General features: G+C 42.5%; 1 protein-coding gene across 11 annotated transcripts in view; it reads left to right on the forward strand.

Moving 5' to 3' along the window:
- The window catches only part of KIDINS220 (kinase D interacting substrate 220), a 95,984-nt gene extending 80,456 nt beyond the window's left edge, over positions 1 to 15,528 (forward strand). For 7 of the 11 annotated variants that reach the window (XM_044262114.1, XM_044262117.1, XM_044262118.1 and 4 more), the window contains 4 exons: positions 3,249 to 3,380; positions 5,230 to 5,328; positions 6,567 to 6,803; positions 9,406 to 12,381. In XM_044262114.1, coding sequence (XP_044118049.1) covers positions 3,249 to 3,380; positions 5,230 to 5,328; positions 6,567 to 6,803; positions 9,406 to 10,668 — 1,731 coding nt within the window. In that variant the 3' untranslated portion in view covers positions 10,669 to 12,381. Of the gene's footprint in view, positions 1 to 3,248; positions 3,381 to 5,229; positions 5,329 to 6,566; positions 6,804 to 9,405; positions 12,382 to 14,095; positions 14,153 to 15,059 lie in introns of those variants that run through there. The other 4 variants (XM_044262122.1, XM_044262124.1, XM_044262123.1 and 1 more) reach the window with 1 other exon arrangement.
- The last annotated feature ends 3,365 nt before the right edge of the window (positions 15,529 to 18,893 follow it).

The raw sequence follows: 18,893 nt of genomic DNA on the forward strand, positions 1-18,893 counted from the left end.
AATAGTACTCTTGATGTTAACATCTTTCATAACTAGTATACTGTTCAAGAGCAGAAATTAAAGTGGCACGATTATGTTGACTAACTATAGATTTTACTTGAATTTCACCCATTTTTTCCACTAATGTCATTTTTCTGATCCAAGATCCAATCCAGTTGTGTTTGGTGCTAATTACTTCTTAGAGTTCTCTGGTCTGTGACAATCCCTTGGTCCTTCCTTGTCCTTCATGACCTTAATTACCACTCTTGAAGCATACTGGTCAGGTGTTTGCAGACTGTTCCTCTACTTGGGTTTGTCTTCTGGAGGTTATATTACCTCTCATAAGAGTCCCACAGGAATGATGTGATGCCCTTCTCCGCACGTCCTTATTAGTGTTGGGCCGCGTCTTACCACTGGTAATGCTGACCTTAATCACTTGGTTAAGGTGGCGTCTGCCAGATTTCAACACTGTGAAGTTTTACTTTCTCCTTTGTAATAAATAAATATCTTGAGAGTGATACTTTGACACTCTGCAAATAACCTGTTTCTGCTTATACTTTTATGCAATAATTTTAGTACACGTTGAGGTATCTTATGTCCAACCGCTATGAGTGTGGTGGTTTCTTCATGGCAATTTTCTGTTTCCTTCCACATTTATTAATCCAACTCTATAAGGAAAAGCTGTCTTTCATTCTTCATTTATTCAATTATCTGTTTCCACTTATTCAGTTATTTCTTTACATCATTATGGACTCATTCTATATAGGATAAGTTATAATTCAGTATGATAATTATTTTGGTGATCAAAATGTTCATTTGTTGTTTTTGAATGAAGAATATCTAAAGTAGAAATGTATCCAGAGAGAAGAGACAGGTTGAGGAGTAAGAATATTTGGAGGGCAGTATTAAAGATCATTTAAAGGATAAATATTATTCAGCAATACAAAGAGTGATGTGCTAGTACATGCTATCACATGGCTGAACCTTGACATTATCCTACATGAAGGAAGCCAGACATAAAATGCCACATGTTGTATGGCTCCATTTATAGAAAATGTCCAGAACAGGCAAGTTTGGAGACAGAAAGATTCCCTAGTTGACAGAGGCTGGGAGTGGATGTTGGAGGGATGGAGAATGGCTGCTAATGGAGACAGGCATTTCGTTTTAGGGACGTGAAAATGTCATAAAATGAATTGTGGTGATGGTTTTATAACTATGCAAATATACTAAAAACTCTTGAATCATACACTTTAAAAGAGAGAATTCTAGGGTATGTGAATTATAACTCAATAAAGCTATTTAAAGGAAAGGAAGATAAAACAAGTTTGGTTATTAAAAATTCTTAGAAAGGATTTTAAATTTCCACTGTAGATACTAAGGAATTATACCTTGAATATTGGCTATATCATTCAGGCAGAAAATCGAACTATGATTAGGGATATGAAAACTGAATTATGTTTTGCTATTAGTATTTTTGAAGCAGCATAGCTTGGACCATATGATACATGGCATATTTAAAATTTATATTTCATTAAAAACAAACTATGACTAAAGGTGTTTGGTACAGGATATTCCAAGTCATTAATTTCTGTACTTTTCTGGGTCCGTCTCATACTTGTAAACTTGCTGAGACTCCCTGTCATAAAATCGATACTACAATTCCCTGTTCAATATGGTCTCATTCCCTAGCTGTATTTACATGTAATACAGATGGACATTCTGTATGTACTATTTGTGTATATATTTATTTATCAGTTCTTAAGGCAGTATCATTTATGCTTTCACATCACAAATAAAGTCTAACAACTGGCTCCTAGGCCGTTTTGGGTGTGTTATGGTGTACCTTTGTCCTGTTAATGGTAAAAGATAGAAAATATAAATTTACACATCCTTGAGGATAGGATAAGTTCTACTTATTTTAAGATCAGATAGAATGGTAAACAGGGCAGATCATTTGGAACGTTGTCGTTACCTGCTATGCTCGTTGGCTTGTCTTCTGTCCGTTGTGGTTCTAGTTTCTTTAAACTTTTCAAGAATAGACTCTTAGAACAAGGAAAGTAGGAAGTTGTTAAGAACTGGTAAGTTAGGCTTCTGGCCCAAATCTTCTACTAACCAGCTATTTGTTCTGTGACTTTGAACCCAAAATTTAACCTCATTAGACCTCAGTGTCCATATCCGTGAATGACCATATGTAATGGACCACGGGGCAAATACTTCTGTAGTATGTCACCACATTCAAAAAACAGTTTTCTTCTAAAAAAAAAAGAAAAAAAAAACAGTTTTCTTCTAAGTAAATACTAGATTATTTATTGTTGTGATTTTTCTTTTAAATGAGACCAAATTTTAATAGATTGTATTTACTTTTACATGTGTTAAGAAGTAATTTGTTTTATGTTTATATGCTTATTGTATAGATTTTTTTTTTTTAAGATTTTATTTATTTATTTGACAGAGATCACAAGTAGGCAGAGAGGCAGGCAGAGAGAGGAGAGAAAGCAGGCTCCCTGCCGAGCAGAGAGCCCGGTTGTATAGATTCTTAAAGGGAAGTTTTAAATTCCTTGGATATAAAATATCAGGATCTGAAAACTTGAGCTGTACGTAGAGACATTTAAAGCTGTTTACTATAGGGGTGCCTGGGTGGCTCAGTGGGTTAAAGCCTCTGCCTTCGGCTCAGGTCATGATCCCAGGGTCCTGGGATCAAGCCCCACAGGGCTCTCTGCTCAGCAGGGAGCCTGCTTCCTCCTCTCTCTGACTGCCTCTCTGCTTACTTGTAATCTCTTTCTGTCAAATAAATAAATAAAATCTTTAAAAAAAAAGCTGTTTACTATAGGCACTTAAAAATTATTTCATAGATTTTATTTTTGCATTTTGTATTTTTATAATATAGGCATCAGTAATTTTCCCTTTGTTCCTTTTTTTTTTAACCCCCTCCTTAAGGGCTATACCCTATTCTTCTGTAGTCAGACTGTAAACATTTGATAAGTTAGCCTGTGCTTGATTCATGGCATGTTTTGTCTTCTTAGAAAAGTGGTTGTGATCAGGCTATATTTGCTATAATACAAGCTACTCCTTAAAGTAAAACAGTAGTTAAATCTATCCCTTAATGGCATTTCCCATACTACACACATTTGCTGTTTTTAGCTTTAGTCTGAAAATGTGTTATTAATCAGAGTACTTCACTGTGCAACTCCACGAGTGTTTCTCTCTCATGTGCTTCGTGCCTCCGGCACTAAATGCTGTTCACACGTCCTCTTCCATGGCTCATCTAGGGGTCAGGCCCAGCCTCAGGAGCAGTGGTATCACTGAATTCAATGAATGTGGATGCAGTATGCGAGAAACTGAAACAAATAGAAGGTCTGGACCAGAGTATGCTGCCTCAGTATTGCGCAACCATCAAAAAGGTGATGTACACATTTACCTGCCCACTCACAGCGGCCTGAGCGCGTGTGGGGTGGGCTCCGTGGACGATGAACGCTGCAGTTTTAGCTTCTGAAAGTTGGATTCTCTGTTGGAATAGGAACGCTCCAAATGGAAACATGATTCTTACTATTTTGTACCCTAAAATTGCCCTGTTATTCCTCAGTTTATAAATGGATAAAAGAAAATAAAGTAGCCGTATCACAATGTTATTTTTTAAATGACCTAATGTAAGTCAAAATGCCGTGGTGGGAAGAACAGAGCTCTGCGGAGCTTCACAGTTAGAGGCACGGCAGCTCATGTCTCCGGAGCGCAGTACAGAACCCTTCAAGGCTTTTTTGGGGTATTTGTTTATTGCATTATTTATTTGTGACTTAATAATTATCAGAATAAGCCACACTTGCTTCATTTTCCCCAAACTGTTACTTTCATGTCTCAATAGGACTGATGAATATGTTCCATCTGATGAACATCAGATTTGGTCTGGTTTGTAAGACTAACACATTGGAGGAAGTTTCTTTCTTCCTAGGTCTGTTCTTGCCCTTCTAGTAGCTACTGCAAAGTTGGACAGTGTTGCCCGGGGTTCGGGAAGGCTTCCCATATTGTACAAGGCTGTGTCCCTGTTATAGTAGATACTTCTACTATGTATGCTTTTTATGCTTTTCCTAGCAGAAAACTACAGTGAACATTAAGAACAAGCCTCTCATGTTTGCATACTTTAAAGAATGGCATCTGAAAAGTTTTGTAAAGAATTATGAGCATGTATAGATACCATTTTACTAATCTAAACCTACGTTTAGGAAACAAAAGTACGTTTATGTCGGTTTCCTTGCAGATGTGGTTAGTGCTTATCCCTGTTTGCGAAAGCATCAAGCACCCTGCCTTTCCAAGGTGCAAACCTGACTCCTTCGGGCAGTTGGGGTAGTGTCAGGAAAGGGTGAGGCCTCCAGTTTGAATCCTGGGCAATTTTGTTTCCATTATGACAGCATCTTCTTCCCACTCAGTTCTGCCTGAGGCCCTGGCTTTGGAGGCCCATCTTAGCACCTGGCCTCTTAAATGGGGCGAACTGCCTTGCGTTTCTGCAGCAGGACCTCTGTCACAGGCCTGCTGTGTACACTCATGTCTTCAGAATTCTCCCAGAGACTGAACATTGCATCAATTTTAAGCAAAGTATTCTATCATTTTACCACAGTTAACAAAGCCAGGTTTTGTATTTTGTAAAATCAGCAAGCCACCTATTATTAATAAAGAAAATTCCATCTCTTCTCCTTTGGCAGAAATTAGAGTTAGACCCAATAGTGACACAGTAATTTTTGGTGAATTTAGTAAATTGGGGACTTAGTGGGTGGACATTCTTTATGGCTGAAGTTATCTAATGGAACTGATAAAGAGGCTTGTCAGAGCTTACTTCATTTAGAACTTTGTCTGTGACTGACATACTTGTAAGGACAGATGTCTTTGTCCCCTCCCAGGAGCTTCGTTCCTGTTCATATTTTACGAGACTAGAGGAGAAAAACTAATGGTTTTGTTTATTGCCCATGACAGAGTATAGGTAGTTTTGGAAATCGCTGGGAGGGCTGGCTCTGGGCTGGTCCCTGAAGAGTGACTTGTTTTACTTGTGTGACTAAGACACTTGGAAAAATACAGAGTAGCTGATGTTCAAAGTAAGTTGGCTTATTATTTTAATACACATGATAGTAACCTTGTTTAGGTCAGTATTTTCTAGTCTGTAATGACTTTCTTAGTACTAAATGTAAATGTACTTTTTAATCACTAATAATTGAGATATCTCCTGTTTTGTTTGTCTTTATACTTGTCTTTATTTTTATTCAGGCAAACATAAATGGCCGTGTGTTAGCTCAGTGTAACATTGATGAACTGAAGAAAGAGATGAGTATGAACTTTGGGGACTGGCACCTTTTTAGAAGCACAGTAAGATATTTTATGTTTATAGAATTATTTATAATATTGTATGAGGCAACTGCTATCATTACTGGTCCAAACTGCTATGTTTATGTATTTTTAAAAATCCTGTAACAAGTGCATTTTACACTTAAGTACAACCCTTGTTTATTATGTTATGCACAATGTACGCAGCAGCACGTGGCAACCTTTTCTTTGGGTATTTCACCTGGAACCTTGGTAAAGAGGTGACCTGCCAGTTCTCCATGCTTTCATTGACGAAGGCTTTCTCTTTGAACTGCCTCTAGTCGGCCTCCCCAGGCCTCTAGGCCTCGACTTTGGTGTCTGTCCTTGTTAGGCCTGCATCGCCCAGTTTTTTTTTTTTTTTTTTTAAGAGTTTTTTTATTTGTCAGAGAGAGAGAGACGAGCGAGAGCAGGCACAGGCAGACAGAGTGGCAGGCTGAGGCAGAGGGAGAATCAGGCTCCCTGCCAAGCAAGGAGCCCGATGTGGGACTCGATCCCAGGATGCTGGGATCATGACCTGAGCCGAAGGCAAGCTGCTTAACCAACTGAGCCACCCAGGCGTCCCTGCATCGCCCAGTTTTAACAAAGATCATGTTAAGTCAGTTTAGAAACAACCCCCCGTGCTCACTGTCTGATCATCCTTGGTCCCTGATGAAACTCCTCATTCCCCACCACCCCGGAGTTGATATCTGATCACCCTGGCCTGCCGTCAGCAAGAATCCTGTCAAGTTGGTTCAGCCAGAATTCCCCCTTAACCTTGATGTTTCCTCCTAGCAATTTTCCACCCAGAGATCTCCACCCCAAAGCTTGCTATAAATGCCCTCTCATCCATGCTGCTTTCTGGATTGTGGCCCTTTCTATCCTGACGTCTCTTTCCCCACACTGTGGTAGTTTCTGATCAGAATATGCTTTTACCACATTAGCTACTCTCCAGCTTTGGTTCTCTTTGACACACTACAGTTGCATCCTGTTTCATTCTCCAATTAAATTTTAAACTAAAGTAGTAACGTAATGGTCAAATTAGAGTATGCTATGTGTATGATGGTTTTACCATTACTTCTTTTAGTATAATTGAAATGAAAGATAAGCAGATACATTTCAGATTCATTAGAAACTCAGAAGTCTGCTTTCTCATTTTCATTATAATAACTTTATAATGTTTTATTTTAAAAAATGATTTCTAAAGCTTCTAAAATGTGATTTGTCAGTGTGGATATTAACGTTATTTTTTTCTTCTGTTAAAGGTACTAGAAATGAGAAATGCAGAAAACCAAGTGGTCCCTGAAGACCCACGTTTACTTAGTGAAAACAACAGTGGCCCAGTTCCTCACGGTGAATCTGCTCGTCGCTCTTCACACAACGAATTGCCGCATACTGAGCTTTCCAGTCAAACTCCCTACACACTGAATTTCAGCTTCGAAGAACTGAATACACTTGGCCTAGATGAAGGTGCCCCACGTCACAGTAATCTAAGTTGGCAGGTATTTATTAAATGTTGTTTTTCATATTCCCGAAGAGAAGTAGGGCGATTTTAATTCACTGAGAATATGTTGGTGCATTTATGTAGTCATTCGGAAAGTACTTAATGAGTACTTCAGGAACAAGAGAGAGGGTTCCAAACCTATTCTTAAGGAACTGTATTTTTCTGAAGAGGACAGTGAGTAAAACAAAACAAAACAAAAGATACTTTTGGAAATTGGCAAGAACTGTCAAAGCAGTAAACTAGGGTAATGGCACGGAGAGGAAGTGGGAACTGGACTGGTTTGCTTAGGTTGGTGAGAGTTCAGGCTTCACTTGCTGTTTTCTTGTTAAATTCATTCATCAGTGGCTAAGATACATCTGTATTGGAAAATTGCCACATACATTATCCCTTTGAGCAGTGTCATCTGGTTTTCAGTACCAATACCCAGCGTTCATGGATATTCATTTTCTTTCTGTTGACTGATAACAGGTATGGGTGAGTTTCTTCTTTGGATGTTCTTAGCAGACAAGAGCCAGAGAAGGATCAGGAATAAAGAGGAAAGTGAGAGACACGTGAGAAAGAGTAAGGAGGAAATAAGAAAAATAAACTAGGGGAAAATGGAGTAGGATGCAGGAAAGAGAGGAGATAAGCCAGGGAGGAAACTCAGTAGCTCCAGAGAAGCGGTGCTGACGGGAGCCGTGTTTAGGGAAAGCAGCCCCTGGTAGGTCTACCGGTTTTAAGGCAGTTGGGCTTGGTTTGGTACTAAAAACATTTTTTTGTCCTTGTCATTATGTTTTTATGTTACTAGGTGCCTTTTTCTTTATGTTGGGAAACTATTTTATAATTGGGTACTGACAGAAAAAACTTCCCTTCTTTTATAAGAAGATAAGTTCACACTTGACCCTTTGTCCTTGTGTTTCTGCAGTAGTGCTTCCTTTCTTTTCCCTGGGATTCCTTTTAGCATTCCATAAGAAATCTCTTCTCTGCTTTTCCACACTTTTATCTCCTCCCGTGACCTGGGAGCTCCTAGCCTTCCCATTCATGCAGCAGCTCTGCAATGGTCTTGTAATCTCAGTCCCCTTGTACTTTTAAAAATGACTGAAGACTCCAGAGGGCTTTTGTTGATGTAAATTTTATTCTGTATTTTACGTTAGAAATAAAAACTGAGAAACTTTAAAAATACTTACTAGTTTATTTAAAAATAAACCACTTACGTGTTAAGATAAATAGCATTTTTATGAGAAATGGGAATATCTTCCAAAACAAGACAAACTTTAGTGAAAATGGGATTGCTTTGCAAATCTCTTTGATGCCTGGCTTAATAGAAAGCAATCAGACTCCCCCTTCCCCCCAGATCTGCTTCTGCATTCAATCTCTTGTGACCTCACACATCATGGAGCCTCTGGAAGCCCCGCTGGACACACTGGTGGGAACGAGAGTGAGAGGCACTGGCATCGTCCTGTGATGCTCTGATGAGAGTTGTTGAGACCTCTGGGGTCCCCCAAGTGGTGTGTACACACTGCATTGAGAGCGGAGAGGTCGCTCTCTGAACAGGCCGAAGCCACTTGCAGGAGACCTTCTCAGGAGACGGGCCATTTTCTCCCCTTGGGAGGAAGACTCTGGGCCTTATTTCTGCTGCTTTGCTTCAGCCTTCACTATTATCCCTTTGTAGAATTGTTTTGGTCTTTTTCCCTTCTCTTTTTTTTTTTCCATTTCCCTTCTCTTTTTCCTAATCTGTATTCTTTACTCCTCCCTTATCAGCTTCTCTGAGATCTAAAGCAATTCAAATCCTGAAACTTCACATTGGAAATCAAACTTTTAAGAATACTTCATTTCTCTGTTTACTGGGACCTAACTGCTGGCCTCATGGCTCCCATTTCTGTTCATTTGGATCCTGTATCTGTCTTTTCTGTTGCTCCCTATACTTTATTCCTTTTAAATTATTATTTTTGGCATTTAGAGTACATTTTCATACTCAGTTAAAATTTGACAGAAACATGTCATACAAGTTGAGAAAGGTTCCTTTTTTTTTAATTTCAAGAATATTTAGTGAATAATTCTTTTTTTTTTATTTAAAATTTTTAAAAATTCCAGTTAGTTAACATACTATGTAATTTAGTTTCAGGTGCACAATATAGTGATTCAGCACATCCATACAATAACCAGTGCTCATCAGAGAAAGGTTCTTTTTAACATACATTGAAGACTTGAGTATTTTGTTTTTGAAATATACCTTTAGTTTTCTTTGTCTTTTCTAAGAGGAGTTTTTGTATTTTATCAATGAAGGTGACTTTTGCCTTAAATAAAAGCTAACAGTTTAAAATTATAAAAATAGGTGCTAAGATTATTTGTTAATACAACCTTTAATTATACCTTTAAATATTAATAATAAACTAAGATTATTAAAATTTATATAAAGCTTTTTAATAACAGTAAAATTATCCATAAGATCACAGCTTTTATTAAACTGTGTTATGTAGAATTCTTTTAAAAGAATTTGGTATTTTGAGGACTTTAAAAATTCCGAGTGTATATATATATTTCCTAAGTTGATATTTATTATGCCTTTTTTTTTTTTTGCTTATTTGAAATCTTAAATTTATTTTTTTCTGTCTTCACAGTCACAAACTCGCAGAACCCCAAGTCTTTCGAGTCTCAATTCCCAGGATTCCAGTATTGAAATTTCAAAGCTTACTGATAAGGTGCAGGCCGAGTATAGAGATGCCTATAGAGAATATATTGCTCAGATGTCTCAGTTAGAAGGGGGTGCAGGTTCCACAACAATTAGTGGCAGATCTTCTCCACATAGCACGTACTATATGGGTCAGAGTTCATCAGGGGGCTCCATTCACTCTAATCTAGAACCAGAGAAAGGGAAGGATAGTGAACCAAAGCAAGATGATGGAAGGAAGTCGTTCTTAATGAAGAGGGGAGATGTTATAGATTATTCGTCATCAGGGGTTTCCACTAATGATGCCTCACCCCTGGATCCCATCACGGAAGAAGATGAGAAGTCTGACCAGTCAGGCAGTAAGCTGCTCCCTGGCAAGAAGTCCTCAGAAAGGTCCAGCCTCTTCCAGACAGAGTTGAAGCTTAAGGGAGGTGGGCTGCGCTATCAAAAACTTCCAAGTGATGAGGATGAATCTGGGACAGAAGAGTCAGATAATACTCCACTGCTCAAAGATGATAAAGATAAAAAAGTGGAAGGGAAAGTAGAGAGAGTATCAAAGTCTCCAGAACACAGTGCTGAGCCAATCAGAACCTTCATTAAAGCCAAAGAGTATTTGTCAGATGCCCTCCTTGACAAAAAAGACTCATCTGATTCAGGAGTGAGATCCAGTGAAAGTTCTCCCAATCATTCTCTTCACAATGAAGGGGCTGATGATTCCCAGCTTGAAAAGGCGAATCTCATTGAGCTCGAAGATGATAGCCACAGTGGAAAACGGGGGATACCACATAGCCTGAGCGGCCTGCAAGATCCAATTATAGCTCGGATGTCCATTTGTTCTGAAGACAAGAAAAGCCCTTCCGAATGTAGCTTGATAGCCAGCAGTCCTGAAGAAAACTGGCCAGCGTGTCAGAAAGCCTACAACCTGAACCGAACACCCAGTACCATGACTCTGAACAACAATACTGCGCCGGCCAACAGATCCAATCAGAATTTTGATGAAATGGAAGGAACGAGGGAGACTTCCCAGGTCCTTCTGAGGCCTGGTTCCAGTTCCAACCCAGCTGCAATTCAGAATGAAAACCTCAAAAGCATGACGCATAAGCGAAGCCAGCGTTCAAGTTACACGAGGCTCTCCAAGGATTCTTCAGAGCTCCATGCAGTGGCCTCTTCTGATAGTACAGGCTTTGGAGAGGAAAGAGAAAGCATTCTTTAAGAGAAATGAGCAAAAGCAGAATAGTATTACTCTATCCCTGGGACAAAATTGACCCACATTTATAATGAAGCCATCCGTGCATGCCATCTTTGTACGCTTCATTCACAAATAATGAACGGGAAGGTCTTTGGTAAAAGAAGCATACACCATACACAGAGGAAAGTGTAAGAAGGGGCGATGGATCAGTCAGCCTCCACTGTCTTTGTAATTAGAAGCTTAAAAACTCACTATTGTTATTGGAACTTGCATTGGCACACAACCTCATAAAAATTTTTGAGACAAGATCTAAGTATAAAAATAGGTTAGAAATATCTTATTAGATAGAAAGGGCATGATTTGCCAAAGAAAATGGAAAGCTAGAGACCCCTTTTGGACAATATTCACTCATCAAATATACAAAGGAAGACATGGTATTAGATGAACCAGAAGCAAATTTTGCTCTTCGAGGGTAAAAGATGAGAATTTATAGGTTATGGAGTAGCCCAGAGATTACTGCATAAATAGAGAACCAGTGTTGTATATAATAGACACATTGTTTAACAAGGGCTTTAAAAATTGATAAGAAGGTGAATGAATAGTGTTCAAAATAGAGACCCAGTGATGAGACCTTTCTGAGCTGCTAGGAGAGTGGCCCGTGGGGAGGGGCTGAGAACCTGCCTGGGACCTGGATGCTGGCCTCCACATCCCAGACGTGGCTCTCACCCCATCCACCAGCTTGAGAACCCATGCTGGTCTCTTCTGTGACTCTTTTAAATCATGTACCCAACTTTTCTTAGCCTAGCAGTGAGAGGGAAAAACATGAATTCTTTCTCTGGAGAATCAGGAAGACACAGGTAATAATAGGCTCTGATACTCATGGGTCAAGAGAATGAGGAGATAATTACATCAGAAAGGTCAGTGTCACTTGACAAAGACAAGGAAATATTTAATCAAGTGAAATTAAATTATGCCTTCTATACCAGGGTAGAGTATATCATCTACTTCATCTATTCCAAAACTAGCATGCTAACCCCAGGGGAGGACCGTAAAAAAGGATATACTTTAAGAAGTTTTAAGATGTAACAAAGCAAGGGTAAAAAGCAGATAAAACTGGTGAGACTGCATTTATTGTTAGCAGGGTTAAGAGAATGACTACATTTAAGTATCATATGGACTAGAAGTGGACCCTGTCATCATGCATTGAATTTTTTTGTTGTTGTTTTAACATAGCCTATTTATGTAGAATTAATTTTGGCAGTATATCTTCAGTGACAGATAAGATCGTAGATGGTGAGATCGTAGAATGTGCAATTACCCAAAGTTTTCACTTAATAGATTTTTATTAATACACTGAATAAATTATTTAGTTGACCAGTCATTGTGCTGAATAGTTGCTGTTTGGGGTTTCATTGTCTTGATGTTTGAGTATAATCTAACGTTTCCTTAAAGTGTTTATTTTGCATGACTTTAACAAATGTTTTTAACCATAACCAATTTAAGGCAGGATGTTATTGACATTATATATTGAAATGTTAACATTTTAGTATTTATAGTGGTTTAGTTCACAATATTGTATACTTAGTAATTATTTCAGAGGCAGTATTTTGTTCTTTTTCCGGTGAGTAGATGCAGCTTAATATCATTGTCGTACATTCTTTACGCTGTTTGTGAAGTTAATACTAGAGTATTAAGTGTACAAATAGATTTAGAGAACAATAAAAAAATTGCATGTTATTCTGACTCATGAATTTTTATTCACTACAGTGATGATTCACATTTGATTACAAATAAAAGAGTAATTTGTGTGTGTGTTTTGTCGTATGTGTGTACAGTTTGTGAAAGATGTTCAGGTTCGTGGAGCAGGCACACAACTGGCAGACGTGTGCTGAGCTGCCCCACTAGTCCTTTGGAGGGAACTTGGCTCCTCGGTCCCCGAGCCTGAATGGTGCTGTGCTGGGGCGTTAGTGCCCCACAGCACGACACTCCACCAGGCATTTCTGTAGCTGCAGGAAGTAGCTCGTCCAGATCCTAGGAGGATGTCAACTTAATTATTATATGAGCAGTATGGAAAAGTTTTCCTTCTCATACTGTTACAGAAGTCGACAAGCCAGATGGCGTATTGAGTCATACCGTCATCCCTTTGAATCTGTATGTCTATGTGTGTGTGTGTGTGTGTGTGTATCTATTTATACTGTATAGCTCAGTCTGGTCCTCACATATACGAAACTCTGCTTTAAGCTGGGTGGAACATGATAGAAAAGAAAATCGGTGCTTTAATCTTGCCAGTCCCTTCGCTTCTGTGTCACTTAGAGTTTTACCGTATTTTATAAACCATTCTGCCTTCACCGAAAGCCGTGGGTAGTTCTGTTCACGTAGCAGAACAATAAGCCCAGTCATTCACCTTGGACATGTGGAGTGGTGGGTAGGAGTACAGCCCTCCTGCAGGGGAGACTGGAAATGGAAGGAAGCTATTGACATCTCTCAATTGATACAATTTTCACAGCGCTGAGGGTGTAAGGTCAGCACCCAAATTCTGGGAAATTTAACCATTTGTAACTGAATCAACATTTCTAAAATTGATGGGAAAATCTGGTTTTGTGTTATATTTTATTATGTAAGTTTTAGCAGTCAATAATTTTAATTGCCTAACCAAGTAATTTTAGAAATTTATTTGCTGAAATTCTCAACTTGAGAACTCCTTAGATCATTTGCATGCTGTAGTGCTGCAGTAACATACATTTTAATCATGATTTTTTTTCTTACAAATACTAACCATTAGAAAATACTGTTTGAATGAAATTAAATTCTTTTTCTTCTGACTAAAATACTAAACTTAAAAGGTTTTAAGACTACTTAATTTTTGGTTGCAACAGGAATTCTCAGCCTATTTAGAAGTATCCCCGAGTTCAAAAATCTCTGAATTCCTGGCTCACTCTTGAGTAAATCAACACAACTGCCCAGAAAAGAGGTCACTGTCCCCTTCACTTTGTGGATGAGTGACATTATTGAGGGAAAAGCAGGTAAAAGGGAAGGTGCGATAAAATTAACTTTGGCAAACACTTGAGACTGAACATCTTGGTTCCCTTATTCCCTACCTGCTCTTCTAGACTTACGCTGACACTTGGCAGAAGGGAAGAAGCAGGCGGGGAAACTTCTTGCTTGGGGTTACTGGTGAGGGCTATCTAGCCTGGGGCGGGCTATTTGAAATGATGGTATTTTTAATTTCCAGGTGGAGGTGCGCCTACCCTTCTCTACCCCATAATTTCAAGCATAGGCCATAATTATGAAAATTAATTGAAAAATAGAAATTTATATATAACAGTGAGCCCACACTGGATGGTCTTTTAATGGTTCAGCACTTCAGAAAGGTTGAGAATCCTTGGTTGAGACTGATTAACTAGAAAGAGAAGTTAAAATCTTACGTAATTTTAAACCCTTTCATGTCTAGGAAGAAAATGCGGCCTTTGAAATAGATACATCTTCAGAGGATCCAATTTAAACTAAGGTATGTAAAAAAATTAGTTTTCAAAGTCAACCAGTTTTAAGCGAGCTGTTGGACACAATTTTCACCAATTAGAGAATTTGTATTCTTACCGCTTTAAGAAACAGAGTTAAGTAAGAACATCTAAAATCATCACTGGAAATGAACCACTTCACAGCCAAAGCTTTGTAAGTAAAATTACTAGTAAAGCACAGTCTTGGTTTACACCGTCCTGAGTCTGCTGTGCCCTGGTCCCTGGGGTGGCCGAAAGGTTTCACTGACTTGGCTTTACTCGAACTCAGGGCAGAGTACTTCCTAAATGGGACGTGGGTGGCTTGTATGATTAGCTCCACCCTGAATTTCCCATTACAGTGAGGCATTAAGAAAATAAAGAATTTTTAAGAATATAAAAGGGTCCTGGAGAAGAAAGAACAATTATTTCTAGACTCTTAGTAGTACAGCTCTTTAACAAGCCCATGAAAATGTCGATGATTTGATCTCACTGGAGTGAGGACCAAAGTTGGCAGAAACGTGAATTACACAATACTGTGGGGTAAAGGCCGTGTGATTGTCCCCCAGCACACGGTATTCTGAATGTGCCCAGGGAGTGTCGTCAGCAGTCATCTGTTTACAGAGAACACGCTTAAGTCCTGAACTTTCTGAGGCTGAATATGGTTTTTGTAGTGCTATTTACACCAGTGATAGACATCAGGAGCCCTTGCTTAGTTTTGCCAGGATTTAACAATATGTGAATATATCAAATCGAATTATTAAAATTTGAATAAATGACACTCTACTCTTAAATCTAGAGTTACATGCTCCATATTATTCAAAGAAGCTGTTTGAAATAACTAAGATGGTCTTGATTACCCACTATCATTTTCTAATTTTAACATCTATTTTATACTTATTTACCTTGTTTTCTTTCAAGGCAACAAGGGCTCTAGGTCTTAGTACCCTGCCCACTAGACCATTTCTCGTGACAATTTGGTTAGCTTCTCACGCTCGGCTTCCTCACCAAACCTAATGGGGTCAAGAAGATACTACCTACCACTCAGTAACCTGCTACCAGTTGCTGGAGAAGAGAAATGTTCACCTCTGCCAGTTTTCTTTCCTAGTAGTTGTAAAGTTTGAATTGGTTTTAATGAAGTTTTCTGTTTATGAAATTCTAGATGAAAGCCCAAATGTATAGCAAAAAGCATGTCAATGAACTCCACATAACCCGGCATTTGTATCTTCTAGCATCTTCTTGGTCAAATACCTAATTAGAAGTTAGATTGCTATTTTTAAAATTCCAGCTCCGGCTGCTAGCATGTGTTTCGGCCAGCATGTTTCTGAGACCGCACACGCTGTATATTGTTCTCGTTAATGCACATTAAACTCTCTGTATTCCTAAAAAAGTTACTTTCTTTTTGAGTTCTTTGTGTTTTTCTTCCTCTACCTTTAACCTGACTTCTTTGGCTCCTTACCATCTTAAGTTTTTTTCTGTTGTCATGTATTTATCCGCTTTTGCCACGAAGCCTTCTTCAGACGACACAACGGGACGGAACCTGCAGCAGCTTTTGCAGCGAACCTCGGACTCGGTTAGCGCGGGGACCCCGGGGCCGCGGCGGCCGGGCAGCGCCTGCGCGGGGAGCCTGCGCCGCGGCCGTCTCTGCGGGCCTGGGCCGCTTGGACGCCGCGGCCGTGCGCTGTGCGCGGCGGGTCCGGCCGGCGCTCCGGCTGTCGCGTCACGCCCGCCCCCTCCCTGTCTGGGCCCCGGAAGCTTTTCGGCCGGGGGCGCCGGGAGCCTGTCCGGACGCTTACAACGACCCCCCGGGGCAGGGTCTCCCCAGCCCGTCCCGAGACGCGCCAGACGCGCCGTCGCTTCCAAGTGCCAGGCCCTGTGTCGCTCAGGGGCGTCTGTCACCCCCTCCTGCGCTCGAAGCCCTTCGGAACCTTGTGGGGACGCCCGTCGTCCAAGTTAGCGCCGCTGCGGCGTCAAAGCAGATGCTTCGTCTGTGTTCACTTCAGGGCGTTGAAAGTGTCTGCGGGTCGGACGCAGCGCGAGCGCGTCTCCTCGGCGCCCGGGCCGCGGCGTGGCCAGGGGGACGCCCGCTGCGGGCCGCGCGACAGGCCGCTGCGCAGGCTCCGCCGGTCGGGCTCCGTCTCCAGCCTCCTCCGTCCGGGAGCCGCGCTCCTCTTCCCGCGACCGCCTCACGGCTCTGTCGCTTCTGTCGCAGCGTGTCCCGTGAGTCCGCGGGGAGCGAGCGTGTGGCTCCGCGCTCGGCCTCGAGGGTCTGCGGTGCGGCTGGGCCGCCGCGGGCTGCTCCGCAGTGTCGTTCGTGAGGCGGCCCGAACTCGCCGACGGGCCCGTCTCGCCGCTCAGCGCGGGGCGAGTTCGCTCCTGGCTCCCGGCCGGGTCGCCGCCGTCCGAGCCGACGTGAGGACTCGGGCCCGCGCGCCTTCCTCCGCCGCCTCAGCAGGCGCCGCCGCGCGCGTTCCGGGCGGGCGGGAGCGGCCGGGGCCGGGGAGCGCGCCAGGGGGTGGCTCAGGCCCCTCGCCCCGGCCCTCCGGGCCCCGCGGCGGCGCCGAGCGGCGGGGGCGGCCGCGGCGCGGGGACCCGGCCGCCTGCGGGAAGAGCGAGCGTTCCGGGGCGCGCGGGAGCCCTCGCGGCGGGGACACCTGCCGGGCTTCCCTGCGGCGGACTCCGCGCCGAGACCGTCTGTTTTCCGCCACAGCGGCCCCTGCTCCGGCCGGCGTCGGTCTCACATTTTATCCCGTGCGGGTGTCTCTGCGGGGAGCCCGTCCCGGCCGGACGCCAGCGACAGGAGCGCTGCCCGCGCAGGCGGCTTCCGGCGAGCCCGCGCTTTCCCGCGCCGCCCAAACGGGCCTCGGGCGCGGCGCGGGCCGCGGGAGGGATCCGCCAGGTAAGCACGGGGGCCGCGGCGCGCGTCCCACCGCCCCGGAGCGCTCCTCGGCCCGTCCGGAGCCCGCCTGCCGCGCGGCCGCCCCCGGCTCGGCGAGGTCTCTTCCTCCTGGAGCAGGAACGGCGGCTCTCGGTCGCTTCTCCCCGCGCTGAGACGGGGCGGCGCGGGGTCCCGGGGGGCGCCTGGCCCCAGGCCGGGGGCTGCGGGTTCGGAGACCCCCCCCGCCCCCGGACCACCGCTCTCCGGGCAGGAGCGCCCGGCCCCGGAGGTCGGCGGGAGGTCAGACCCCGGCCCGCGGCTTTGTCTGGAAGCGAGCGGGCGGCAGTCGAGCTCGGAGGACCGCTTCCCGGGGCTTCCTGCCCGCACTTCCTCGCTTCCAAGACGCGTGTTCTGTTTCCTCGTTTGACGTTTCTGAAGTGTTTTGACAACCGGCAGCAAGGCCCCGTCTCGCCGTCTCACAGTCCATGGGGTCGTTCGGACGGGTTAGGCGCGGTGCTGCTGTGGTTTGTGGCGCGGTGGTGCGGGAGCGCGGTCCGCAGCCGCGAGCTGGCGCTGATGGACGTTTCACCGACCTCCCGAAGTCCGTTGGTGCTGACTCTGCGTTCTCGGTGACGACGCCTCTGCGTGCATTTTGGGTATTTAAAATACTGTCATACATTTATTATAATACAAATAGCTTCCATTTATTGAGCATACATGCACCTGACGAGGTTCTATGACCTCTCCATGTATTAACTAACTTAATCTTCACAATAACTTCATGAAGTAATTACTATTACTCTCAATTTGCAAATGAGAAACCGAGTTTCAGAGAGTCCCAAGGTCGCATGACTACTGAGCGGTGAAGCCATGATTCAGGCCCAGGCAGTGCAGCTGCAGAATGTCCACTCTTCGTGCTACGTTTGTCACTATTGTTCTGTAGCTAATTAGAGAGGAGTGCATTCTTACGTTTTCCAAGATAGATTTTAGTTTTAGCTTTCTTTGCTGTATCATCATCGTTGTCTACTCGTTTTCAGATAGGATTTGGGGCCTCTCAAGTAGCTTTCTGTCTGTTTTAGAAAGATAAAGATCTTAAAAATAATCTATAACTGTGTTTACGTTTATAGAGAAAAAATTATTATCCAACATCTTTGTTCCTACTAATTATTTTGGAACAATGTTGGATTTTTGGTTAAAAATTTATTGACTTTTTTAAAAAGGTCTTATTATTATTATTCATGAATTAGACCACTCATTAAAGCTTGCACATTATGTTGAAAATCTTCATTTTATTTGCAGTCTTGCTGTCGCATGGCTGACAGACACTTGCTCTTCTGTGTGTCTATTACCAATGTGCTGTGTTAGATTATAATCCTAAACACCACTCTGCATTTTTCTTCATATCCTATTGTTAATCAGAATTATGGCTTAATATTGTTCACAGAGAAGTCATATGTATCTATTTAAAAATCACTACTGCAGTAGAGTTGCGTTTTGTTTTGTTTTGTTTTGTTTTTTGAACGATTCTGTCACTGCCTCCTCAGAAAGGAAGGGAAAATGGGCAAAACTGGACTCCGTATCTCATGATGACAACTAGTCACTAATGGTGAGAAGCCAAGAAACGCTTCGATTATAGTGGATAGACGGTGCATTGAGGCGGTGGTTGGGTGACCATCTAGTTTCGTATGATCATCTGCTCAATAATGTGCTGCTCGCTCGAGTCAGACACTGTTGCAAGTGCTCACATGGGCCTAACTCGCTACATTCTAACCGGCCAAGGAAGTAGATCCTGTTAGCAGTCCTACTTTACAGATGCGGAAACTGCAATGCAGGAAGTTATAACTTTTACATAATTTTACAGGCATTATATTTTTATA

This window comes from Neovison vison, chromosome 8 (genome assembly GCF_020171115.1).
Source record: "Neovison vison isolate M4711 chromosome 8, ASM_NN_V1, whole genome shotgun sequence".
Taxonomy (NCBI): Eukaryota; Metazoa; Chordata; class Mammalia; order Carnivora; family Mustelidae; genus Neogale; species Neogale vison.